Source organism: Cucumis melo, chromosome 5 (genome assembly GCF_025177605.1).
Source record: "Cucumis melo cultivar AY chromosome 5, USDA_Cmelo_AY_1.0, whole genome shotgun sequence".
NCBI classification, from domain to species: Eukaryota; Viridiplantae; Streptophyta; class Magnoliopsida; order Cucurbitales; family Cucurbitaceae; genus Cucumis; species Cucumis melo.
In genome coordinates, this window is record NC_066861.1 from 1,967,125 (window position 1) to 1,988,945 (window position 21,821).

General features: G+C 36.9%; 2 protein-coding genes and 1 non-coding gene across 3 annotated transcripts; all 3 read right to left on the reverse strand.

Moving 5' to 3' along the window:
• Positions 1 to 7,925: 7,925 nt before the first annotated feature.
• LOC103491410 (uncharacterized) lies at positions 7,926 to 9,246 on the reverse strand. Its single transcript, XM_008451343.3, has one exon. It carries the CDS (start codon positions 8,943 to 8,945, stop codon positions 8,163 to 8,165), a length of 783 nt encoding a protein of 260 aa, XP_008449565.1. The 5' UTR covers positions 8,946 to 9,246; the 3' UTR covers positions 7,926 to 8,162.
• Positions 9,247 to 11,673: 2,427 nt separating this feature from the next.
• On the reverse strand, positions 11,674 to 11,747 carry TRNAV-AAC (transfer RNA valine (anticodon AAC)). Its single transcript has one exon. It is a non-coding gene; the product is annotated as a tRNA-Val (tRNA).
• An 8,802-nt stretch (positions 11,748 to 20,549) lies between these two features.
• Positions 20,550 to 21,617, reverse strand: LOC103491665 (probable membrane-associated kinase regulator 1). Its single transcript, XM_008451715.3, has one exon. It carries the CDS (start codon positions 21,615 to 21,617, stop codon positions 20,550 to 20,552), a length of 1,068 nt encoding a protein of 355 aa, XP_008449937.1.
• Positions 21,618 to 21,821: the final 204 nt, after the last annotated feature.

A 21,821-nucleotide genomic window follows, 5' to 3' on the forward strand; every position in this document is an offset into this window, starting at 1 on the left:
TCTTTAAAACCCTCTTTCCTCTCTCCTCCAATAACCACCTTTGACCCTTTCCAAGGCCATTTATTTGTTAAGCCAATAATTTATTTCACCCCCTAACTTCAAAATTAATACAAAAAAAACTTTAGTTTAATACTAATAATAAACACACTTTAGTATTAATATTAATGGTCAAAACAAAAAGGAAACCGAAATTGTCGGGCGTTACAATCTTCCCTCCTAAAAAAAAACTTTCGTCCTCGAAAGTTCTAATCCTCGAACAGCTCGGGGTACTGGGCTCTCATATCCTCTTCTTTCTCCCACGTGGCCTCTTCCACTCCATGGTTCTGCCAAAGGATTTTGACCAGTGGAATTTCTCGACTGCGAAGCTTCTTGACCTCCCTTGCCAGGACCTCGACAGGCTGCTCCTCGTAGCTCAGGTTCTCGCTAACCTGCAGTGGCTCGAAGTCCACCACATGTGTTGGGTCTGCGACATATTTCCTCAGCATGGAGATATGGAATACGTCGTGCACTGCAGCAAACGATGGGGGTAGCGCCAAGCGGTAAGCCACGGGGCCAATCCGCTCCAATATCTCGAACGGCCCTACGAAGCGTGGGCTCAGCTTCCCCTTCTTCGCGAACCTCAGAACACCCTTCATGGGTGCAACCTTCAGAAAGACCATATCTCCCACTTCAAACTCGAGGTCCTTACGTCGTACATCAGCGTAACTCTTCTGTCTGCTCTGGGCTGTCAGCATACGAGCTCGGATCTTCTGTATGGCTGCGTTGGTCGTCTGCACTAATTCGGGGCCTAGCATCCTCTGCTCTCCAACCTCGCCCCAGCAGACAGGGGATCTACAGCACTTGCCATACAGGGCCTCGAACGGTGCCATACCAATAGTAGCCTGGTAGCTGTTGTTATAGGCAAACTCCATCAGATGCAGATGGGAGTCCCAACTTCCTGAAAACTCTAGTACGCAGGCTCGCAGCATGTCTTCCAAAATCTGGTTCAATCTCTCTGTCTGACCATCAGTCTGAGGGTGGAATGCCGTGCTGAAGTCCAACCTTGTACCTAATGCAAGTTGAAGTCCTTTCCAGAACTTCGATGTGAAACGGGCGTCTCTATCTGAAATGATGGATACGGGTACTCCATGTAGTCTCACAATCTCTGTCATATATAGCTGCCCCCACTTACTGGCAGTGTAAGTGGATTTCCCTGGCACGAAATGGGCCGACTTCGTGAGTCTGTCGACCACAACCCAGATCACCGTGTAGCCCCTTAGGGTCTTGGGCAGTCCCGTAATAAAATCCATCGACACACTCTCCCACTTCCACCCTGGCACACTCAAGGGTTGCAACAACCCTGCTGGATGCTGCCTAGGTGCCTTCACCTGCTGGCACACCAAGCATCTACTGACAAAGTCTGCCACATCCCTCTTCATGCCCCTCCACCAATAGACACTCCTTAAGTCCTGGTACATCTTCGTACTCCCAGGGTGCATGGTAAACGGGGAACTGTGAGCCTCAGTCAAAAGCTCCGTCTTAACTGCGCTGTCTTCCGGCACACACAGGCGTCCCTCAAACATAAGGCCATCGTCAGAGGATATGGAGAAGCCTTCACCTTGCTCTGTCTCTACCACGCGACGCTTCTCTGCCAAGTAAGGATCATCCAGCTGAGCAGCAATGATCTTTTGCCTCAAGGTTGGCTGAACTGTCAACTGAGCCAACTGTGCGGTAACCTCACCTACTGAGACTGCAATCTCTGCCCTCTCAAAGTCCCTGAGTAAGGGGGTCTGCTTGGTGATTAGCGCTGCTGAATGTGCAACTTTCCTACTCAGCGCATCAGCCACTACATTTGCTTTACCTGGGTGGTATAGGATCTCGCAGTCGTAGTCTTTCACCAACTCAAGCCACCTCCTCTGCCTCATGTTCAACTCCTTCTGTGTGAAGAAGTACTTCAGGCTCTTATGATCGGTGTAAATCTGAATCTTCTCACCGTACAGATAGTGCCTCCATATCTTCAGTGCAAAGACTACAGCTGCCAACTCCAAGTCATGGGTAGGGTAGTTCTGCTCATGGATCTTCAATTGGCGGGAGGCATAAGCAACTACCTTACCCTGCTGCATCAGAACACAGCCCAGTCCCTTCTTGGAGGCGTCACTATAGATTACAAAGTTTCCCGAACCATCGGGCACTGTCAGGACCGGTGCCGTCACTAGCTTCTGTTTGAGCTCCCGAAAGCTCCTCTCGCATGCTGGGCTCCAGACAAAAGGGGTTCCCTTCCTGGTCAACTGGGTCAACGGGCTGGCTATACGTGAGAAGTCTTCCACGAACCTCCTGTAGTAACCTGCCAAGCCCAGAAAACTTCGAATTTCACTAACCGTGGACGGTCGGGTCCAGTTGGTCACTGCTTCAATCTTTGCGGGATCTACTGAAACTCCCTCACTGGAAACCACGTGGCCAAGAAACGTCACCTTCCTTAACCAGAATTCACACTTGGAGAACTTGGCATACAACTTGTTGGCTCGAAGGGTCTCCAAAACTTGGTGTAAGTGCTCCTCGTGCTCAGCCTCAGTTTTTGAGTAAATGAGGATGTCGTCAATGAAGACTATGACGAACGAGTCTAGAAACTCCTTAAACACCCTGTTCATCAGATCCATGAATACTGCAGGAGCGTTAGTCAAGCCGAAAGACATCACAACGAATTCGTAATGTCCGTACCTCGATCGAAAGGCCGTCTTGGGGATGTCACCGTCCCTAATCCTCAACTGGTGATAGCCTGATCGCAGGTCGATCTTGGAGAAGACGGTGGCTCCCTGCAACTGATCGAACAGGTCATCAATCCTGGGCAAGGGGTAGCGGTTTTTGACTGTCACCTTGTTCAGCTCTCGGTAGTCAATACAAAGGCGCATTGACCCATCCTTCTTCTTCACGAACAAAACTGGGGCTCCCCAAGGCGACACACTGGGCCGGATGAAGCCTTTGTCCAGCAACTCCTGTAACTGGACCTTCAACTCCTTTAGCTCGGCTGGAGCCATTCTGTAAGGGGCCCTCGAGATTGGGGCAGTGCCCGGCTCTAACTCGATAGCGAAGTCTACTTCTCTGGGAGGCGGAAGTCCTGGAAGTTCGTCTGGGAAAACGTCGGGGTACTCTCTTACCACTGGTTCGGAAGATAGGGAGACTTCTGGCTCTCTCACATCCACTACGCTTGCCAAAATACCCCAAGTACCCTGGCTGAGTAGTTTACTAGCCTTCATGGCTGAGATGACCTTGGGTATACATACCATACCTGCCCCCCTGAATTTGAAACTAGCCTCGGAGGGAGGGTTGAAGACAACTTCCTTGCCATAACAGTCTATATTGGCATGGTTGGCTGACAGCCAATCCATGCCTAGTATCACATCAAAATCCTGCATGTCTAACACTAGTAAGGTCACGTCTAACATACGATTCGCTATCTCTACCCGACATGCCTTTATTTGTTCTTTGGATAACAGGACCTCCCCAGATGGAGTAGAAACCGACAAAACACTACCCAAAGGCTCTACCTCTAAACCCACATGCTGAACGAAAACGGAGGATATAAACGAGTGGGATGACCCAGAGTCAAATAGCACAAAAGCATAATGCCCCAAAATTGGGAGCGTACCTGTCACCACAGTGCCAGCTCGCTCGGCCTCCTGCCGGGTAGTGGCGAAAACTCTCCCCTGCTGGGCCGCAGAAGGCTGGGGCGGTGTCGTCTCGAAGGGTTTCCGAGGACACATATCAGCAGTGTGCCCCGGCTGTCTGCACCTGAAGCAGACTCCACTTCCAGCCAAGCAACGACCTCCGTGGACTCTCCCGCAGGTAGTACAAGCGGGTAGCTCTCTCAGAGTCCTCCCGGCTGCTGCAAGCTCCCGTCGGTGTCTCTGGAAGACACCTCCTGACCTCAGTGTTCGCTGCGGTACTACGTCAGGCTGCGTCTCAACCTTCCTCTTCTGTCCCAAGGCTGACCCTCTGCCGGCAGCCTTAGACGCATCGGCTCTCTCAGGCAGGCTCAAATCCAGTGCTATACGTAGTGCATCAGCATGCGTGGCTGGGCGGAGGGCTCTGACAATGCCCTGAAGGTCTAGCCTGAGTCCTCTAACGAATTTCTCCGTCCTGGCAGCCTCGTCCCTTACCATATCGGGAACAAAGCGGGACAACATATCGAACTCGGCGTCGTACTGCTCCACCGTCATGTCGCCTTGCTCCAAGTTTAGGAACTCTTGCAGCTTGGCGTGCTTCACATTGGCGGAGAAAAACTTAGCATAGAAGTTCTCCTTGAACTGCTCCCATGTTATTTTGCTTACATCGCCCCCTAGCATTCTCTCCGCGGTCTCCCACCAGGCGGTGCCCCTGTCCTCCAAGAAGAAGACTGCACACTGCACCTTCTGGTCTTCTGGGCACTTCATGTACCGGAAAATAGTCTCTATGGACGTCAACCACATTTGGGCCTTTGTGGGGTTGTCCATGGATCCGTCAAAGGTCTTGGGATTATACTTCCTGAAATCCCGTAAGTGTTTCGCCTCGGTCGACAGTTGAACTGGTACTGGTTGAGCTTCCTCAGGGGCTGGAGGAGCGACGGCCTGAGCCTGAACAGGGGCGGCCTGGGCCTGAGCAGGGGCGGCCTCGGCCTGAACAGGGGCGGCCTGGTTCTGCTGGGCGGCAAGGAAAGGCGCCAAAGCAGCTTGCAGCATGTCCTGATAACGCTGCTCCATCGCGGCGAGATCCGCCTGGGTGACCGGTGCGTTTGGGTCGACTGCCGGTGCAACAGGTGGCGCCTCCGGCTGGCCACGACCGGCTCCTCTGCCTCCCCTACCACCTCCTCGGCGTGTACCTCTACGTGGCGGCATTCTCCCTAAATTCACCAACAAACTTTTCACCACAAGAACTTAACACCCTATATCTAGGTCTTAGACTATTCAGGCAAAATTGTAATCTTAACATTAGCAAGGCTTTAGACATACCTGGCGAGTGCCGAAGGACCGTATAGCCATAGGGTGAAGTAAAACCAAACAAAAATGACTTACATCGTAGGTCAGTCTACAGAACCTAAAACACTGTGCTCTGATACCAACTGTAACGACCCAACTCCTTATGCTGAATCGAAGTCATCACTAAATATAGAACAAGTGGTTTAAGTCTAAAAATTTTATTAAAAAGCATACGGTTCGAGAAATTCATTTATAAAAACATAAACAAGGTAGTCATGCAAAAATGTAAAAACGTTCTGAAATCCTACTCGGGCCCTATCTACATAAAAGATAGTGAAAAATAAAAAGTACTCAAACTCAAATGCTAAAATCTGAACTAAGAAATAAGCGGAAGCGGTAGTCCCTATGGCCCTCCTCGGTCTCACTTCGGGTCGCTCGCCAGCTTGCCCTTGCCCTTGCCTCGTCCTCTACCTGAAAACATAAAATGGAGAGAATGAGTATAAAATACTCAGTAAGGGACCCACTACTAGTCCCACTAGGTGCCTGTTAACTTCCTGTTAGAGTCCTGATAACTGGTACCCAATCTCTGGCACGTTCCCGAACACGTGCAATCATGCGCTCCCGTAGGAACGTAACTCTGGTCTTCGGTGCCCGGGGACACCTAGGACAGTCGGGATGCGAGGACCCCGTCGAGTCACTCGAATCATGTCTATATCATGCTAGACTGGCGTCCCGTCGGACCACACAGTCCTCGATAGGTGGTGATCCCGAAGGACACCCATGCAGGTACGACTCTAACAGAATCAAGCTAACAGGTACCCTAATTGCAGTATACATACACATGGCATCAGCATATAACATGTCACACAAATCATTTCTACACTCTCCGTCCCGACATTCGTCGTAACCAAAATAGATCTCGCCACACATAACAGGCTATAGCACAACTATATCGTCATTGCCTCATACTAACATTTATTTCAGGCATCATAGCTGTCAATTTCTCAATATGCAACATAGGGCATACACAGTCTCATACTTCAAACATGAAACTAGTAGTAGAATCTCTTACCTGGAGATCTACTTGTCGAGTCCTAACGGCGAGGCAGTACGCTTTCCAAGCGACGAAGTCCTAACTGTTTAATGAGTCAAAATTGTAAATAGGTCGCCAACGACTAACGGTTCGAGACTCAATTGAAATAGCTTACCCTAGAAGGAGGTTGCAGTGCTCGAGCCCCTACTGAAGAAATCCCGCGCTGCAGTAATTTCTTGGTCCAAGACGTCCCTTGAGGAAAATAATTTAATTTAGATCCAAATTAATTTAACTAACGTCCGAGCATGGAGTCTTACCGGAAAGACCACAATAATTAATTAGCTTACCAAAATATAGGTGGATGGAGCCAATTTAGTCCTGGCGGCTCGGCTGGAAGAAGACAGGACCGGCTCGGCTTGGGCAGACGCGGCTCGGCTCGGTACAGGGATTTCGCGTGCGGCTCGGCTTGCAACAGGGGGAGACGCGGCTCGGCTTGCAACAGGGGAGACGCGGCTCGGCTACACAAAAGCGCGCGGCGCGGCTTCACACGCGGGCGCGGCTCACGCACGGGTGCACGCGGGCGCGGGTCGGGTTTCCGGAAGGTGGCGCGCGTCGGTTCGGGTCGCGGGGCGGGTCTTCGGTCGGACCCTTGCGCGCGAGGCTTCGGCTTCCGGATTTCGGGCGGCGCGGCGGCTGTTGGTGGTCCGGCTACCGCGGCTTCGCTCGGCGACGGCTACCGACTGGCGTTTCGGCTGCGCTTGCGTCGGATCGAAGCGGCGCGACTCGGCTGGCTGACGGGTTGGCTGCGGACGCGCGGAGGCGGCTTCGACTCGGCTTCGGCGTACGAGAGACGGCTGCTCCGACGGACGCTCGGCTGCGCAGATCGGCTTGGACGATTCTCCTGGCGCGGCTGGAAGCTCGGCGACGGCTCGGTTGCGATTGCGGCTCGGCTGCGCTGCTGAACAGAGAAGGATGCTTGGCGGCTCGGGTTCGCGGCGGCGGCGGCGGCGGCGGCGTGCGGCGGCGTGCGGCGGCTAGGGTTTCAATAGGAAAATTTTTTCCCCCTTTTTCTTTCTTTGAAAAATTTTCCTCTTCCTCTTTACGCACGAGTCCCAAGGCCTCTTTTTAAAAGAAATAAAAATAATAAAAGAAATCTTTAAAACCCTCTTTCCTCTCTCCTCCAATAACCACCTTTGACCCTTTCCAAGGCCATTTATTTGTTAAGCCAATAATTTATTTCACCCCCTAACTTCAAAATTAATACAAAAAAAACTTTAGTTTAATACTAATAATAAACACACTTTAGTATTAATATTAATGGTCAAAACAAAAAGGAAACCGAAATTGTCGGGCGTTACAGCTTCCTCTTCATTTGTCGCTTTCACTTGTTTCTTCTGTATTCATTTTTATTAAATCGTTTGTCCTGCCCATCTGGCAGTCTCGTCTGATAGATTGCTCTAGCCACATCTCCTCTACACGAATTTAATTCAATTTTAAAACATGCATACTCTTTTGAATTAATGTCAGATGTGCGGATACAGCTTCTCTGCACCATTGCTTCGGAATTCATAAATGGGGGTATCATTGAGCCATCGAAGTTATGGAGTCTCTATGATCAATACATGGAGCCTCTAGGACCATTTAATTTCTTACAAAAAGTCGTTCAGGTTCAGGTTGGATCTGTATATTTGGCCATTTATTTGAATCATTTAATTTGGCTTTTAATATGAGATCTGATGCATTTTTTTTAAAGAATAACTAACTGTTTTAACAATTGAAGATAATTTCGGACCCAGGTTTCATTCTGAAAACTGCTATTGTATTGTACTGAAATGTGGGTGACCCACTGATCCGAGGCTGCTGCATCCAGCATGTGACGTCGAACTGTTCACTACCAAATTTTGCTATTCCGGAGGACAAAGATAAAGTGTACACCAAAAAGGTATGTGGAACCAAAAAAGCGTAATTTGATTAATGAAGGAATACCAACAAACAAAAAACTAGAGGTCAGCATTTACAATCGTAGATTATTAGATCCACCGCCATAATCAACATTAATCCATACACAGACAGAAAGTTGAAAAAATTTGTCAAGAAATGACAATAGAGAGGGGGGAAGGGGGAAGTGGGAGATTAACACGTTGGACTAGAGTTGATGAGATCTTGAGCTGCTGACTTTAGCGTCGAATTTCATCTTCTCATCTATCAAATCTTCCTTTCTTAAGTGGGAACAAGGGTGGCAAAACACTGCTCTTCACCTGTGTGCAGATTGGCACATTAATCATAGGCCTTATTCTTATACTGGCTGATCTTGTCCTTTCCAACTTCTTTATCCTCCTTACGTTCTTCTCTTTGTTTCCTGTTGTCCCTTCCTTTCCTTCCTCCGTTGTGGCTGCATCAGCCATGGACCTGGAAGAGGAAGACGACGAGGACGAAGAAGAAGATGGCGATAGTGCAGATGAAGCACGCTGCTTCTTCAACCTCAACAGTTCTTTCCAGAGAACAGTGCATTTTGGTGGTCTCGGAGACGGGTCGTCGTCGAGAAACCAATTCACTTTGTTCTCTGCCTCCTTGTTTACCTCTATCTCCACCAAATCTTCTTCATCTACATCTTTAGGAGATTTCAGACTGATTTTGTTAAGCCGCTCTGCTTGTTGCATTTGCCAAAAAGGAAGAAGCTTCCCTTCAAAGAAAAGCTCATCAGCTGTAATCATGGAGTGACTACTAACTTTATTAGAAAGAAACTCAAAATCAGCACTCCATGCCAGCTTCTCTGATCTATCCTTCTTCTGTCTCTCACAAATCTCTTGATCTCTCTCTATCTGGGAATTTGGAGTGATGGAAATGAAGTTGCTTTCATCAAGAAACTCAGAAGAGAAAGATATCCTAGGACTGGAATTTGGTTCAGTGGCTGGTGGTGGTGATGATGGTGGCGGCGATGCTTGAACACTACTACCACCACCAATGCCTATTGAAACCATTCTCTCTCTCTCTCTCTTTCTATCTCTCTCTCTCTCTTGGTGGTGGTGGTGGGTGTTTGGATTCCGGGAAATAGGGAAAGAAAATGATTGTGTCAGAGGTGGGAAAGTTGGGTAAATGAGCTTGAGTTTGGAAATGTGGGATTTATATAGATGTTTTGAGGGGAAAATAAAAAGTAGATGTTTGAAGGGGAAGTAGAGGGAGATTAATAAAAAAGCAAGTGTGGTCTGGTGAAGCCGAAACAAGCAAGGTGTGTAGGTTAAAAGAGAGTTGGAGTTCTATGATATGAAAGCAAAACAGCACATGGACACCTAGGGCTCTAGGGAGCTACCTGACAAAAAGGTCCTCTTTAGCAAATATATATAAAATTACTATTCTTTTGCATGGCAAACACTTCTATAATCCTCTCTCTTATCTTCCACTTGATTCTCTTTTATTAGAATAAACACTCAATCCCACGTTCTAACATTATTACATATTATCCTTTGTCCCTTCTCCTAACTAGTGACAATCCATTCTATGCTTCAAGTTAAAGGATTTCAAATCTTTAGCTTTCACCCTTTATATACTTAAGTTTATTAAACAAACTTCTTACCTTCTAACTATTAGCTAGTTACTTATAGATGCAATGATGTCCAACTACTTTAATCTTATAAAGACATTTGAGATGTTGAGTTGGTTATTATAGTATATGGATTATAATAGTTTGTATTTGAGGTGCATATTATTTCAGTTTGGATAGAAAATAACAAACATCGTAACAAAAGAGCGAGAGATGATGAGTGAAACACATTAAATGTTATAGTAAAGGTCTTGAAATAGTATTTATTGTTAGGTTATGAATAGTTGTACACCCCATTATTATATATTTAGAACCTTAAACATAGTGATCTATGTAAGGTCAAGTTGGAGACTTAGAGCACCCATTCATAAACTTTTGTTAACTAAAATCTAAATGATGAAAAACATATCAGATTTTTGCTACGTGAGCAAAGTTAATTTTAAGAATCTCAAAATTGTCAACTTAGCTATATTTGTAAAAGATAAAGGTATGTTGTTTGTTTAAAGAAACAAATGAATATCGGAAATAAAATTGACACAAAATAATATAAACTTTACCATAAAAATAACATTTTAGTGAGCTTTTTTTGGTTTTTGTAACGCTCCAAAAGCTTTATATATTATAAAAATATTGGTAAAAAGCTATAAAACATGGAGGAAAAAGAGGAAGAAAAAAGGTTGAAAAAGCTATAATTAAGTACTATGATTGATTGAAACAACCACTAATACTAAAATAAAATATTTCTTAAATTTTGGTTTGACTCAACATTCAACATTTAACGTGTAAATGGAAGGAGTCTGAAGCATCCATGTGGTCACATCACATGAAATGTAATTTTAATCTTTCAAGCCATGTGATTATAATAACTTCTACATTATTCATTTTTACTTAACTTACCCTTCTTTACCCATACTTTTCATGTCATTTTCCACCCCAAACCCAAGGGCTTTCTTGTCATCTTACATACAAATTTATGCAAAAAGAAAGGGTGGGATGAATTAATATTAAAAGCTTCAGTTAAGATTTGTAAGCTTTGATTAAAATCCAGACAGCTAATAAATATAGGGCTTAATTTTGGGTTATTCTATTATTAAACTAATAAAACTAATTAAAAATTAGACCCCCCCCCCCCCTCTTTTTTCTTGATTATCTCTATGAACCACAGCACAATGTTCCAAGCTCTCTTTTTATCTGCTCTCTTCCTTCTCTTTTGCTCCATTATTGAGAGGAGACACTCATCTTACAGCTTTTCTTTGTCAGAATTTATTTTATTCATTTTATTAATTAAATCTCCTTAATTATATTGAATTAAAGTTTGATCATCATTATAATGCATTGTTCTGTGATTTAAAAATTAATAAAGAAACCTCTTTAAAATTTGTCGTTATTTGGCTAATTCCGAAGATTTTGATCCCTATCATCATATTACAAAAACTACTTGTTCAAATTATTACCTCATAATTTATTTTACCAATCCAATAAGTAATTTACAACATTTAAACTTCTATAAAATTATTAACAAATATTATTAAAAAAAAAAAAAAAAAAGACATACCTATATAATTTATGTATGTACCTTTTGTATAATTAATGAGCATGTAGATCTAGCAAATGAGTTGATCGATCCCCCCCCCCCCCCCCCCCTCCCTCTCCCCCTAAAAATATTCAAGTATTTAAATGATTTATTGATAACCAAGATTTTTGCTAATCGTAATTATACGATTTTATTTAAAATAATCTGTACAATAATCGACATTAAAATTACTAAAAACTATAGAAAACTGACATTGGTTTTCAGTAATTAATTTTTTGTTTTTTCTTTTTTTCTTTTTCAAATGGGTGAATATGAATTTAATAAGTAATTTATTGGCTTCGAAATTGGAGCTATGCAACCATAAGAGATTTGATGTATATATATAATTTCACAAATAGTTTTTCGGATTTGGAGTACTAATTAATGGCGGTTGGTCAAAGTCAACTGTTTCGGGCAATGTTTAGAGATTTGTAATATCAACGGAACAGAAACTTGATTTTGTGGGCCTTAGTGGACTTTGTTTGTTTCTCAGTGGGCCATATCCATAGACAAATGGCCCAATACAAAATTTATAATAAAATAAAAGAAAAATCTAAAAGTATATTAACAACAACATAATAATAAAAAATACAATTGGCGTCGCCCGGACTCGAACCGGAGACCTTCAGTGTGTTAGACTGACGTGATAACCAACTACACCACGACACCCCCAGACGTTAATTCTTCATAACATTAAGATCTTAATAATTTGCTACTTAGACTAAATTTTGTTTAATTCCTAAGAAATTTTTAGGTCAAAGTACCAAAAATGTGACTAATAACTATTGGGTATTTCATTTTTAACACTTATGTGAAATAATTATTGTATATTTGAAGGATACATACATCAAGTTGATTTCAAGAAATTATTTAAACGTTTTCGATTACAGGGAGTTTAGGTAAGGTTTAGAATATTGATATTAACGAAAATTTCGATATCTCTATTTTATGAGAATGTTGATGTCGAAAGATGTATTTTCTTTTTAATATAGGTTAGGATTTGCATTATTTATTTTATTTTCACCCTATGCATGTTTTTATTTCTTGTTTTTTATATTTTAATCAAATATCTACAGTATAATGTTAATGAACGAAACATCTTGTATATATGTTAATGTCAAACTCATGTAAATGTCAATGTATCCTACAAAAGCTTTAATATGATGTACGTAAAAGTCAAACACACGAAAATGGTTCAATGTGTAAAATAAATAATAGTTAATATATAGAAACATATGTTTGTCCATTTGCAACAAAAGGGTATAGCATAGAATGGAAAAGAATATGAAAAGAAAGATAGTAAGTAGCTAAACACATAAAAAAATTTTATATTAAAAAAAAATGTTTGACAAACCATATACAAACAAGGTAATTATTAATTTTGTCAAAAAATTTGATGTTGGGTTGAATGGAGAAACTCTCTCTTCACCCTATTTTAGAAGCATGGGAAGGGAAGAACATGTAGGCACATGTGAATTGTCATTTTTAATTACAAAAGTGAATGGACACATACCCCCAAAAAATATAATCATTTGTCACAACTCCAAAGTCCAACCACTTTGATACCAAGGACAAGGGTATGTTTGAAAAATTTATATTTTTGAAATTGGTTGAGATTATTTTTGTTCGGTTTAAAATCACTTTGAATTGTATAGTAACCATTCATAATCAAATTAAATTTTGTACTATTAAAATTGTGTTTTAATGATTAGTTATGTTTTATTTTAAAATGATTTAGAAAACAACAAAATTGAATTTAGCGATTGAATGACCATTCAATAAAAAGGTACAAAATGCATCAAAACCAAAGAGGATAATAAGAAAATAGTTTAACACTATTTTTTGTCTTTATACACTTTTGATTATGTTTCATTTTAGTTTTTATACCGTTAGGTTCATGTAATTTTAACTTTAATTCATTTTGGTTCTTGTTAATTTGTAAAAGTGTTCATTTTGATTTCTTTCATTTTCATTTTTATATCATTTTTAAAGGATCAAAATGATTATTATTTTAGAGTTCACAGAAACTAAAATGAATCAAAGTTGAAAGTACAATAATCAAATGAACATTTTGAAACTATGAACCAAAATCTAAAGTATATGAACCAAAATGAATAAAAGTAAAAAATATAGGGACCAAAATAGTAATTTAACATAATAAAAATAATAAAACCAAAAGTATAAGTTAAAAGTGGATTAAATAACAAATATTAGCTTATAAATTATCAAACATAGCTAAACTAGGGACCCCAATCATTATATATATATATATATATATATATATCAAACACATTTAAAAGATGTCATCATATCTTCTTTTTTTGGTTTGGTTTTTAACCACCTAAATAATTAGTTTTGATTTTTTGTGTCTTTCTTAATCCATCAATTAACTTTTAACAAAGAATCCAACCAAATGAATCCATTTGTTTTTTTTGCATCTTATTAATGTCTTTAATCATCAAAGTATATACAAAATACCAACTTTCATTCTAATCATATTGTTGTATTTTATTTTTCCTAATATTTATATATATTATTCGCTCACCCTTTATATCGTTGTCGTACATAAAAAAATAAAAATATCGATGAAAATTAATATACGTCTATCCTCTCATAAATACACAACATCACACACTATTAACTTGTCACCCACTCTCCACGGAAACATGTTCCCCACGTTTCTTAGTCTATTGAGGATATGAACAAAATGCCTATTGAGAGGTTGATTAATTACCTTAATAGGGGTATCCCCTATTGTCTGTGAGGAGTTTTCTAGTGGTCGGTCGGTTTTCAATAAAATTATTTTAGAAAACAATAATAAATAAAAACAAAATATCCTTAAAATAATAGAGTAAATAATGAATGAGAATTGAATTGGTACAAATAAATAAATTTCTCCATGTTTTAGGGCTTTTATGAGTATGATTATGAAAGAGCAGCCAAGGGTGAGGATGACATTGATGGTAGAGTACATATAAACACCATTTTACAAATACTCCAAAATGTCCCACCAACCCTTTTCTTTCTCTCTTATCTTTCTAACTTCATAATTTTTCTTTCAAATTCAATCACTTTTTTCTAAAGAAAATAGCGTAGGATTTAGTATATTGTCGAATGTACTTAGTCAAGATATACGTATACTCTCCTAAACACTCATAGATATAGAAAGTAAAAGAATTACAATCGGACTAGTTGTCCGACTATAATTTATTGCTTCCTAACTTTCTTCTTCTTCTTAAGCATTTCTTTTCTATTTTTTTTTCTCGTTTCATGTCATGCAATTTGAATTTGTTAAGAAAGGTGTCATCTATATAAACTATGTAAACCTCGGTTGTTTGTATCTTACATACTTATTCTATTCAGAGTTTAAAATATCAATATTGATAAAACTATCGAGTTCTTAAATTTAAAAGATAATAATAATGATAATTAAAAGTTTCAATTTTGACCGAGGATCTTTTTAAGTATAAAAATGAAAATAATAAATTTAAATTAGTAAATATATATTTTATTAGATACAAATAAAAAAAGATGATCACATGAAAAAAATAATAAAAATAAAATGATTAGTTTGAATAATGGTCCCATCCAAATTCCCTTTCCTCTGTTTTTTTTTTTTTTTTTTTCTTTTTCTTTTTCCGTTCGATCCGTCTTTTCAACTTTCTTTTGTTATTATTTTCTGATTCGTTTTCCGACAGTTTCCAGATTTCCTCTTTATCATTTCTTCCGTCAACTCCACCGTCTTCTCCGCCGTATTCATGAGGTTTTCTCTTCAACTCTTTCCATCCTCATAAAACGACACCGTTATCTTCCTCATCTCCGATCTAATTTCCCAACGACGTCGTTTTGCTCCAAACATTTTTTCTACCAACCCTTTATTTCAACAGTAAAATCGTGTGGCCCATCACATTTTTTTCTATTGTTTTTCTTTATATATATAAAGAAAAATAAATTTTTTTATATTTTCAAATGGATGGTCCTTTTTTTTTTTTACATTGTCTTGTTTAATTACAAAAGAAAATAATTTTCTTAAAATATATAATTAAATAAGAAAAGAAATTTCATAGAATAAGAAAATAATTATCTTACATTACATAGTTAAGCATTCAATTGTTCGATATTCAAACTTTTTTCAAAAATTCACAACTTCACTTACGTGGGTTAAACTGGTTAAAGTATGAATGATGTAGATTAATGAAAATCGTGTATCATGTACACTCTGACTTTTCGAATAAAATTTCTTTTCATACTTACAAACAACTTTTTCTTTTAAAGGGTAAGTTTCAATTTTATATTTAAGTTGAATTCTTTAAAATAAAATATATGAATGTTATTAAATGTTAAAGAAAACAAACCCTATAATAACTTTTTTTTATATATATATATAAAAAAATAGAATTGTTTACTCCAATTCAACCAATATATTTATTATGTCTATAAATGGATATATTTATTAATTAGTGTTAAAAAGAAATAAATAAAAACTTCAATATCTTTCCATATCCAAATATTTATTCACAATCAAATAAAACAATTAGAGGTTAGAAATATTTACAATCATAGCTTAATAATTAAAAAAAAAAAACTATTTCCTCGTACAATAATAAAGTAATTGTTTTTATTTTTTTACCCAAAGTCAACTTTGTTACAAAATCAATAATTTTTTTTTCTTTCTACCTAGTCGAAACAATTTATTTTATATTATTGTTATTAATATTGTTTCACGACGACAATGGAGAGATCAAAGATTTAGTTTTTCGCTTTAAAGATGAAAGTATACTCGTCAAAATTAAAAACACTAATCGTTAAATTTAACCCATCAATCAAAGTGGATTTAACTTGACGATAGTTGACGTAATCTTCAATTCTAAAATTAACGGCTTAATTTTCCGTTTTTAGAATTGTTGTATTGAAAAACAGTTGTATATATAAATAAAATAAGAAAACTATACCAATTTAAAGGTATATATAAACTTTACCCTATCGATTAAAACAATTCACCAATAATTCTATTATTATCAATAAAATTTCTAGAGAAAAATATTTAGACATTCAATTAAGATTTTTGTTTGAAATTTTTTCATGCATCAATTATATTCATCTATTTTATTAATCCAACATCGAAAGAAGTCGTCTTACATGTTTGATTTGTATCTATATTGTAATCTCAATAAACCGTCTAAATCGATTTACTTTTACCATTGGTGTAAAAAGGTTACACGATATCTTAAACTAAATTTGAATAAAGGTGTTAATTGATATATCTTAGCTAAACAAAAGCAAATATAGTAAGCAATAATTAACATTTGACCTTCCATCTTAAATCTGGGTGGGCCGAATTCTCCAACCATAAATTGTTATATTCGACCAAAAATAAAGTTGACATATCTAAAAAAAAAATATAATATTTTAATGGTTAAAAAGCAATTTTTGTTTATAAACTTACATGAAAGTAATAATTTAGTCCCTCAACGTTGGTTCGTAATGATTTAGTCTTAGTACTTCAAATTTTGTAACAATTTAGTCCCTAAATTTTAATTTGTAACACTTTAGTCCAAAAACTTTAACAATTTAGTCCTTAACGTAAACAAATTCCTTAATTAGATATCAATTTTTGTTATTTTATGACGTAGATTTTGTACTTTATAAAGTTATTAAAACCCTAATTACTTTATAACTTATTTATGTAAAATAATAATAATAATAATCTCATTAAAGCTTTACCCTAACTTTTACAACAACGACTAAATTATTACAAACCAAAATCTTAGAGACTAAAATGTTATTTTTATAAAAAAAAGTATGAAGCCATCAAACCCATTTAAAGGATAGAACACAATATTTATTTAAAATATTGATAGGAAAGAAAAATAGGAGGTGATGTTTTAAAATAATAGAGGTTATATATAATTGAGGACAACATTATAAAGAAAGAAAGAAGATCGAAACGTCGAGATCAAAAATTTGTTGTGAAAACACCTTATCATTAATTATTGAATTAGTAATTGATAAGTGCCTTCAATTTTTGCCGTGTAATAGACGAATACTAATTCCAAACATTGCATTATTTCCACCTATATATATATATATATATATCTTCGTAGCTTAGCTACCCTTTTCCTAATTTTCATTTTCATTTACCAAATAAATAATTCTCTCCCTATATATCCATATAATCAATAATTAAATCCAATACATTACATCTTACATTAATTTCATCATTTCGTATTCATTCACATCCATTAAATATCACATCAAATCAAATAACAGGCTTGCATTGGCTGCTATATTTGAAAAGTGGAAAATTTTCCATAAACGTAGATAGTTTTCTTTTTTGCTATATTTATAGTTTTGTAAAATATTTTTATATACTTAATTATTATTTCTAAAATTGTTATATGAATTTGAGATAAATTAAGTATTTTTCGATTGATTTTAGCACAAATTATAATAATTAATTGAACAAAAAATAATCAAATTAATCTAACGGTCAATATGGAAACATGTGGATTTACCTAATTTATGATTTTAATTTCAATTTGAGACAATATATCAACGTATAATTAATCTCAAATATAATTATTTATAGCAAGTTTGAATATTCAAATTAGAGTCGTAAGAAATTATTGTTTTAAATAGAATTAATTGGTTTATATAAACATATAATATAAATCCCAAGAGAAAAAAAAAAAGCCAAATAAACACCAACATTTGATAAGAGAAAGAACAAAATTACACATACTATTATCCAATTATCCATTAATAAAAAATAAGTGAATGCATTGATCAAGTGAAACACTACAAGCAAAACAATCTAACCACTAATCTTAAATAATTCTGCCTAACATCATATAAAAATTAAAATTACGTAAGAATTAAATCGGTAAAATTCTTTAACATTTAAAAGAAGAAACGGAAAGAGGGAACATAAAGGTAGTAGCATATTGAAAGGAAATAGTTTCACCATAGACGATTGGCGATCCATTGTTGACAAGACAATCGTCGACGGTAAGTCTTTTAAAGATTTGAGGATTTATTAAGTTAGATGATACGAAGGATCCACATTTGAGATGAAGATCGTATATGGTGCACTTGTCTAAACACTGATTTGTTATCTGCACCCTATACGTTGGGATTCCATTGAACATTCTGCTCTCTTGTCCTTGGCTTATTGCTATCGAATTTCCTTCGCATTTCTTTTCTAATGTTCCACCTAATTCATATCATTAGGTTTGATTATACTTTTAGTACTTTCAACTTTAGTATATAGAATGTTGAACATATATATAATTAAAGAAAAAGAAAAGGTGGTGTAGAAGAATGTTACCTTCGGTGGAAATAAAGGAAGAAAGTAAAAGGAGATGGAAGAATAAAAGAAGAGAAGCTCTGAAGAAAGACGAAGTTGCAATAACACCCGCCGCCATAGCCATCTTTGTTTAATCACACTTTACCACACATTTAGACACCCATATATATAGAGATTTTTAAAAAAAAATTATAAGATAAATTAAGAAATAATTAATTACGAATAATTAAGAATCTCCAATTTTCTATTTTTGTATAATTAAGAGTATCGTTAAAAAGATTTGCTTGATTAAGGAATTTTTATATGAAAAATCCCCTTTAAACAGTATAATTTCACAAATGGCCTTTAATTTGATTTATTTATATTAATTTAATATTTTTGAAGTTATGTTTTATTCTCTTATTAAATTGACTTCTTATTTTTCCTTAATTATAAAAATTTTGTTTCCTTTTTTCCAAACCATCTTATTCGTGATTTTTATTTTATTTTAAATTTCCAAACAATCAAATTAAGTCTATTTATGGAAATTATTTAAGAAAATCACTTGCAATTGAAGATGATATTCCTTTGACGGGTATTTTTTTTATATATATATTTGGTAATATATTATTTTACCAAGTTTTAAGAGAAGAGAATTTGACTTTTAAATTTTGTAGGATCTACATTCCAATTAATATTTACCCTAGAAAACTTAAAATATCTATATAATTTATATTTTCCAACCAAAATAATTTTAAATAAATTGATCACTGAACTAATAATTGGTGGGACATTAAAACTATTATTTGAAAGTTCTAGAGATTATTTACACAAAATACAAAATCTAAGAGATACTTTTATAATTTAGCATTATAAATATATAAAGGTATAAATAATTTACAACAGTGTCCTAAAAAAAATGATTAGAAGAGCCCCAGGCTTTAACATATTCCGAGGAAAAAAAGGCCGACTCCTTTTTAATAATAATAATGTCCAACTCATCAGTGAATCTTCATTAATTGCATTTATGTCCTTTCATCATATCCATTTCCTATTTTCAAAATCCCATGCAAACAAATGTTAAAGAAAAACTACCTTTCTTTTTCGTTTTACATTTTCCAATACTTTTCAATTTTTATTAAGCCCTTCTCTTGTCTACATCTCATGATAACACGTTAATCTTAAATAATAATAAAAAAAACAAACTTTTCTTTTTTCGTTTCTTTACTTTATACTCGTAATTAAAATATTTTTTCAAAAATATTATTCTTATAAAATTATGTGATTCGTTAATATTTTATCAAAAGTTTAAATCTACGTATACATAAAAAAAAATGTAGATTAATTACAAGAGTAATATAATTAGAATAATATCTTCAAAAAAATATTTTAATTATGAGTAAAAACCTATAGGAATGAATCAAATTGGTTAATTGGGATAGGAGATTTCATAGAGATGGTGGGAGAAGGAAATAAACCTTTTTAAAAATAATACTTCTTTCTATATTTTTAAGTGTTTTAAAAGTCAACATTTTTTTTTTTCCAAATAATCATTAAACTCTTGACCCATTTTTAGAGTAAAAAATTAGGTTAAATATCAATTTTCATGGAAAGAAAAATAGTTTTTGTCAAATTTGGAATTGTAAAACTAAACAGTAATTATATTTTGTAAATATTTTTACTGTTTCACGGGATATTTCGGTTTCAATGGAAATTGAAAGAATAAGAGAGGGCGTCGTCCGCGAGATAATGCTAACGTGACAACTGGTGAATTTTAGATTGTCACGTAACCAAAGAAATGCCGCCACATATACCAATAAAATAATTCAAGAAAACACAAAACGTTCAGATCAATCAAGAAAAAACTTAAAAGTTGATTACAGTTTCCAAGGCTACACAGTCGCAATAACTTGATTAGATTCTAATGTCAAATAAAAACACAAGAACATGCCAATGCCAATGCCAATGCCAAAGCCATGCAAGAAAAATAAAAGTTCCAAAAAAAAGAAAGAAAGGAAAAGAGAAAATTACAAGAATTTCAAACGAGGAGTTCCTCCTAAAAGCAAGCATAGATGTGATTGACACTACAGTACAAAACACAAACAAGTTTCTAATTAATAATTAACATTTAATTAATTAGGTTATAACCCAAAATTAAAAGAGTTAATTAATTATTATTTCATTAATCAAATCTCATTACTCATCGTCGTCGTTGTCGTTGTCGTCCTCCTCTTGCTTTCCACCATGGAGCTTTTGCAGTGAGCAATTGCACCTTGAATCGCACTCTGCAATTCCTCCATAGACGACGTGTTGTTGCCGTGGTTCATCGTCGTTCCGACTCTGTTAGCTGAATACATGCTCGATAATCCGGTTCGAGACGATAGAATGCCGGAATGGCTTGGCGATGACCTAATCGATGAAGGACAACTCGACGCAACGTTTCTTCTTCTCGGATATTTTAAATTACCGGAAAATGAATGCGATAGAGCTCTCGATCCACTTTCTTTCCCGGAGTTATTGCTTGAAAACTCCACATCTGATAGTTTATCCTCCTTACCAGATCTATCACTCTTCGTTTTCCATTCATTTTGCTGTTGCTGTTTTTGTGAAATTTTTCCGTACAACGGCTTCACTTTATTCAAATACTTCCTGAAAACTTCCTTCGCTGAGGAACTGATTTTCTTAACCTGCGATCCAGATACCGTTTCAGATTCTGGATTATTATTCTTCGTCGTCGATTCTTTTCTGAACACAGAAGAAAATCTCGAGAGTGAGAAGTATTTACTCTTCTTAATCGGACTTTGCAAATTAGGATTGGAGTGATTCTTCTTGTGATTTTTCGTATTATTGATACCGAATCGCGCTCTGAACTCATCGTCTTCAGTAACGGAGCTAGGTCTAGAGGAATCGCAATCGCCGAGTAGCACGATGTCGCTACTGAAGGATGAGTGAGATTCAGTGGAACTTCCGGTGGAATCGCGCGATGCTGAGGTGCTATTAGTGTCGGAAGAAGACGAGGTACTAGAGGAGGCGAGAATAAGCGTTCTAACCATGGAGAGACGAGGAGAGAGATGGAGAGGAAGTAACTGACCTTTGTAGAAAAGCTCATCGGCAGGACAAAGCGCAGTGGAAGCTTGACGAGGTGAAACGGAGATGGTGAATTCGAAATCGGAGGAAGAAGAAGAAGAGAAAGAATGCGAAGGAGATGAAGGTAAGGTTTGGGATCTCGAACTTTTCGCTGTCCGTTTCCCCATTGTTTCTCCGCTACATCATGAACTAGAGAGAAGAAGAAGAAGAAGCGGAGGAGTGAGAAAGACACGCACACTCATGGAAACAGAGTGAAGAGAGAAGGTTGATATAGTGTGAACAAAGGAGGTGTAATTGAACGCGCGAAGGGAGTGAATGAAAGACACGCGCCGCCGTAGGAATGACAAGTCTCTTTCACATGGGGGTTGGGA

Coding starts and splice junctions, on each gene's coding strand:
- LOC103491665 (XM_008451715.3), bottom strand. CDS start 21,617: ATGGGGAAACGGACAGCGAAAAGTTCGAGATCCCAAACCTTACCTTCA.
- LOC103491410 (XM_008451343.3), bottom strand. CDS start 8,945: ATGGTTTCAATAGGCATTGGTGGTGGTAGTAGTGTTCAAGCATCGCCG.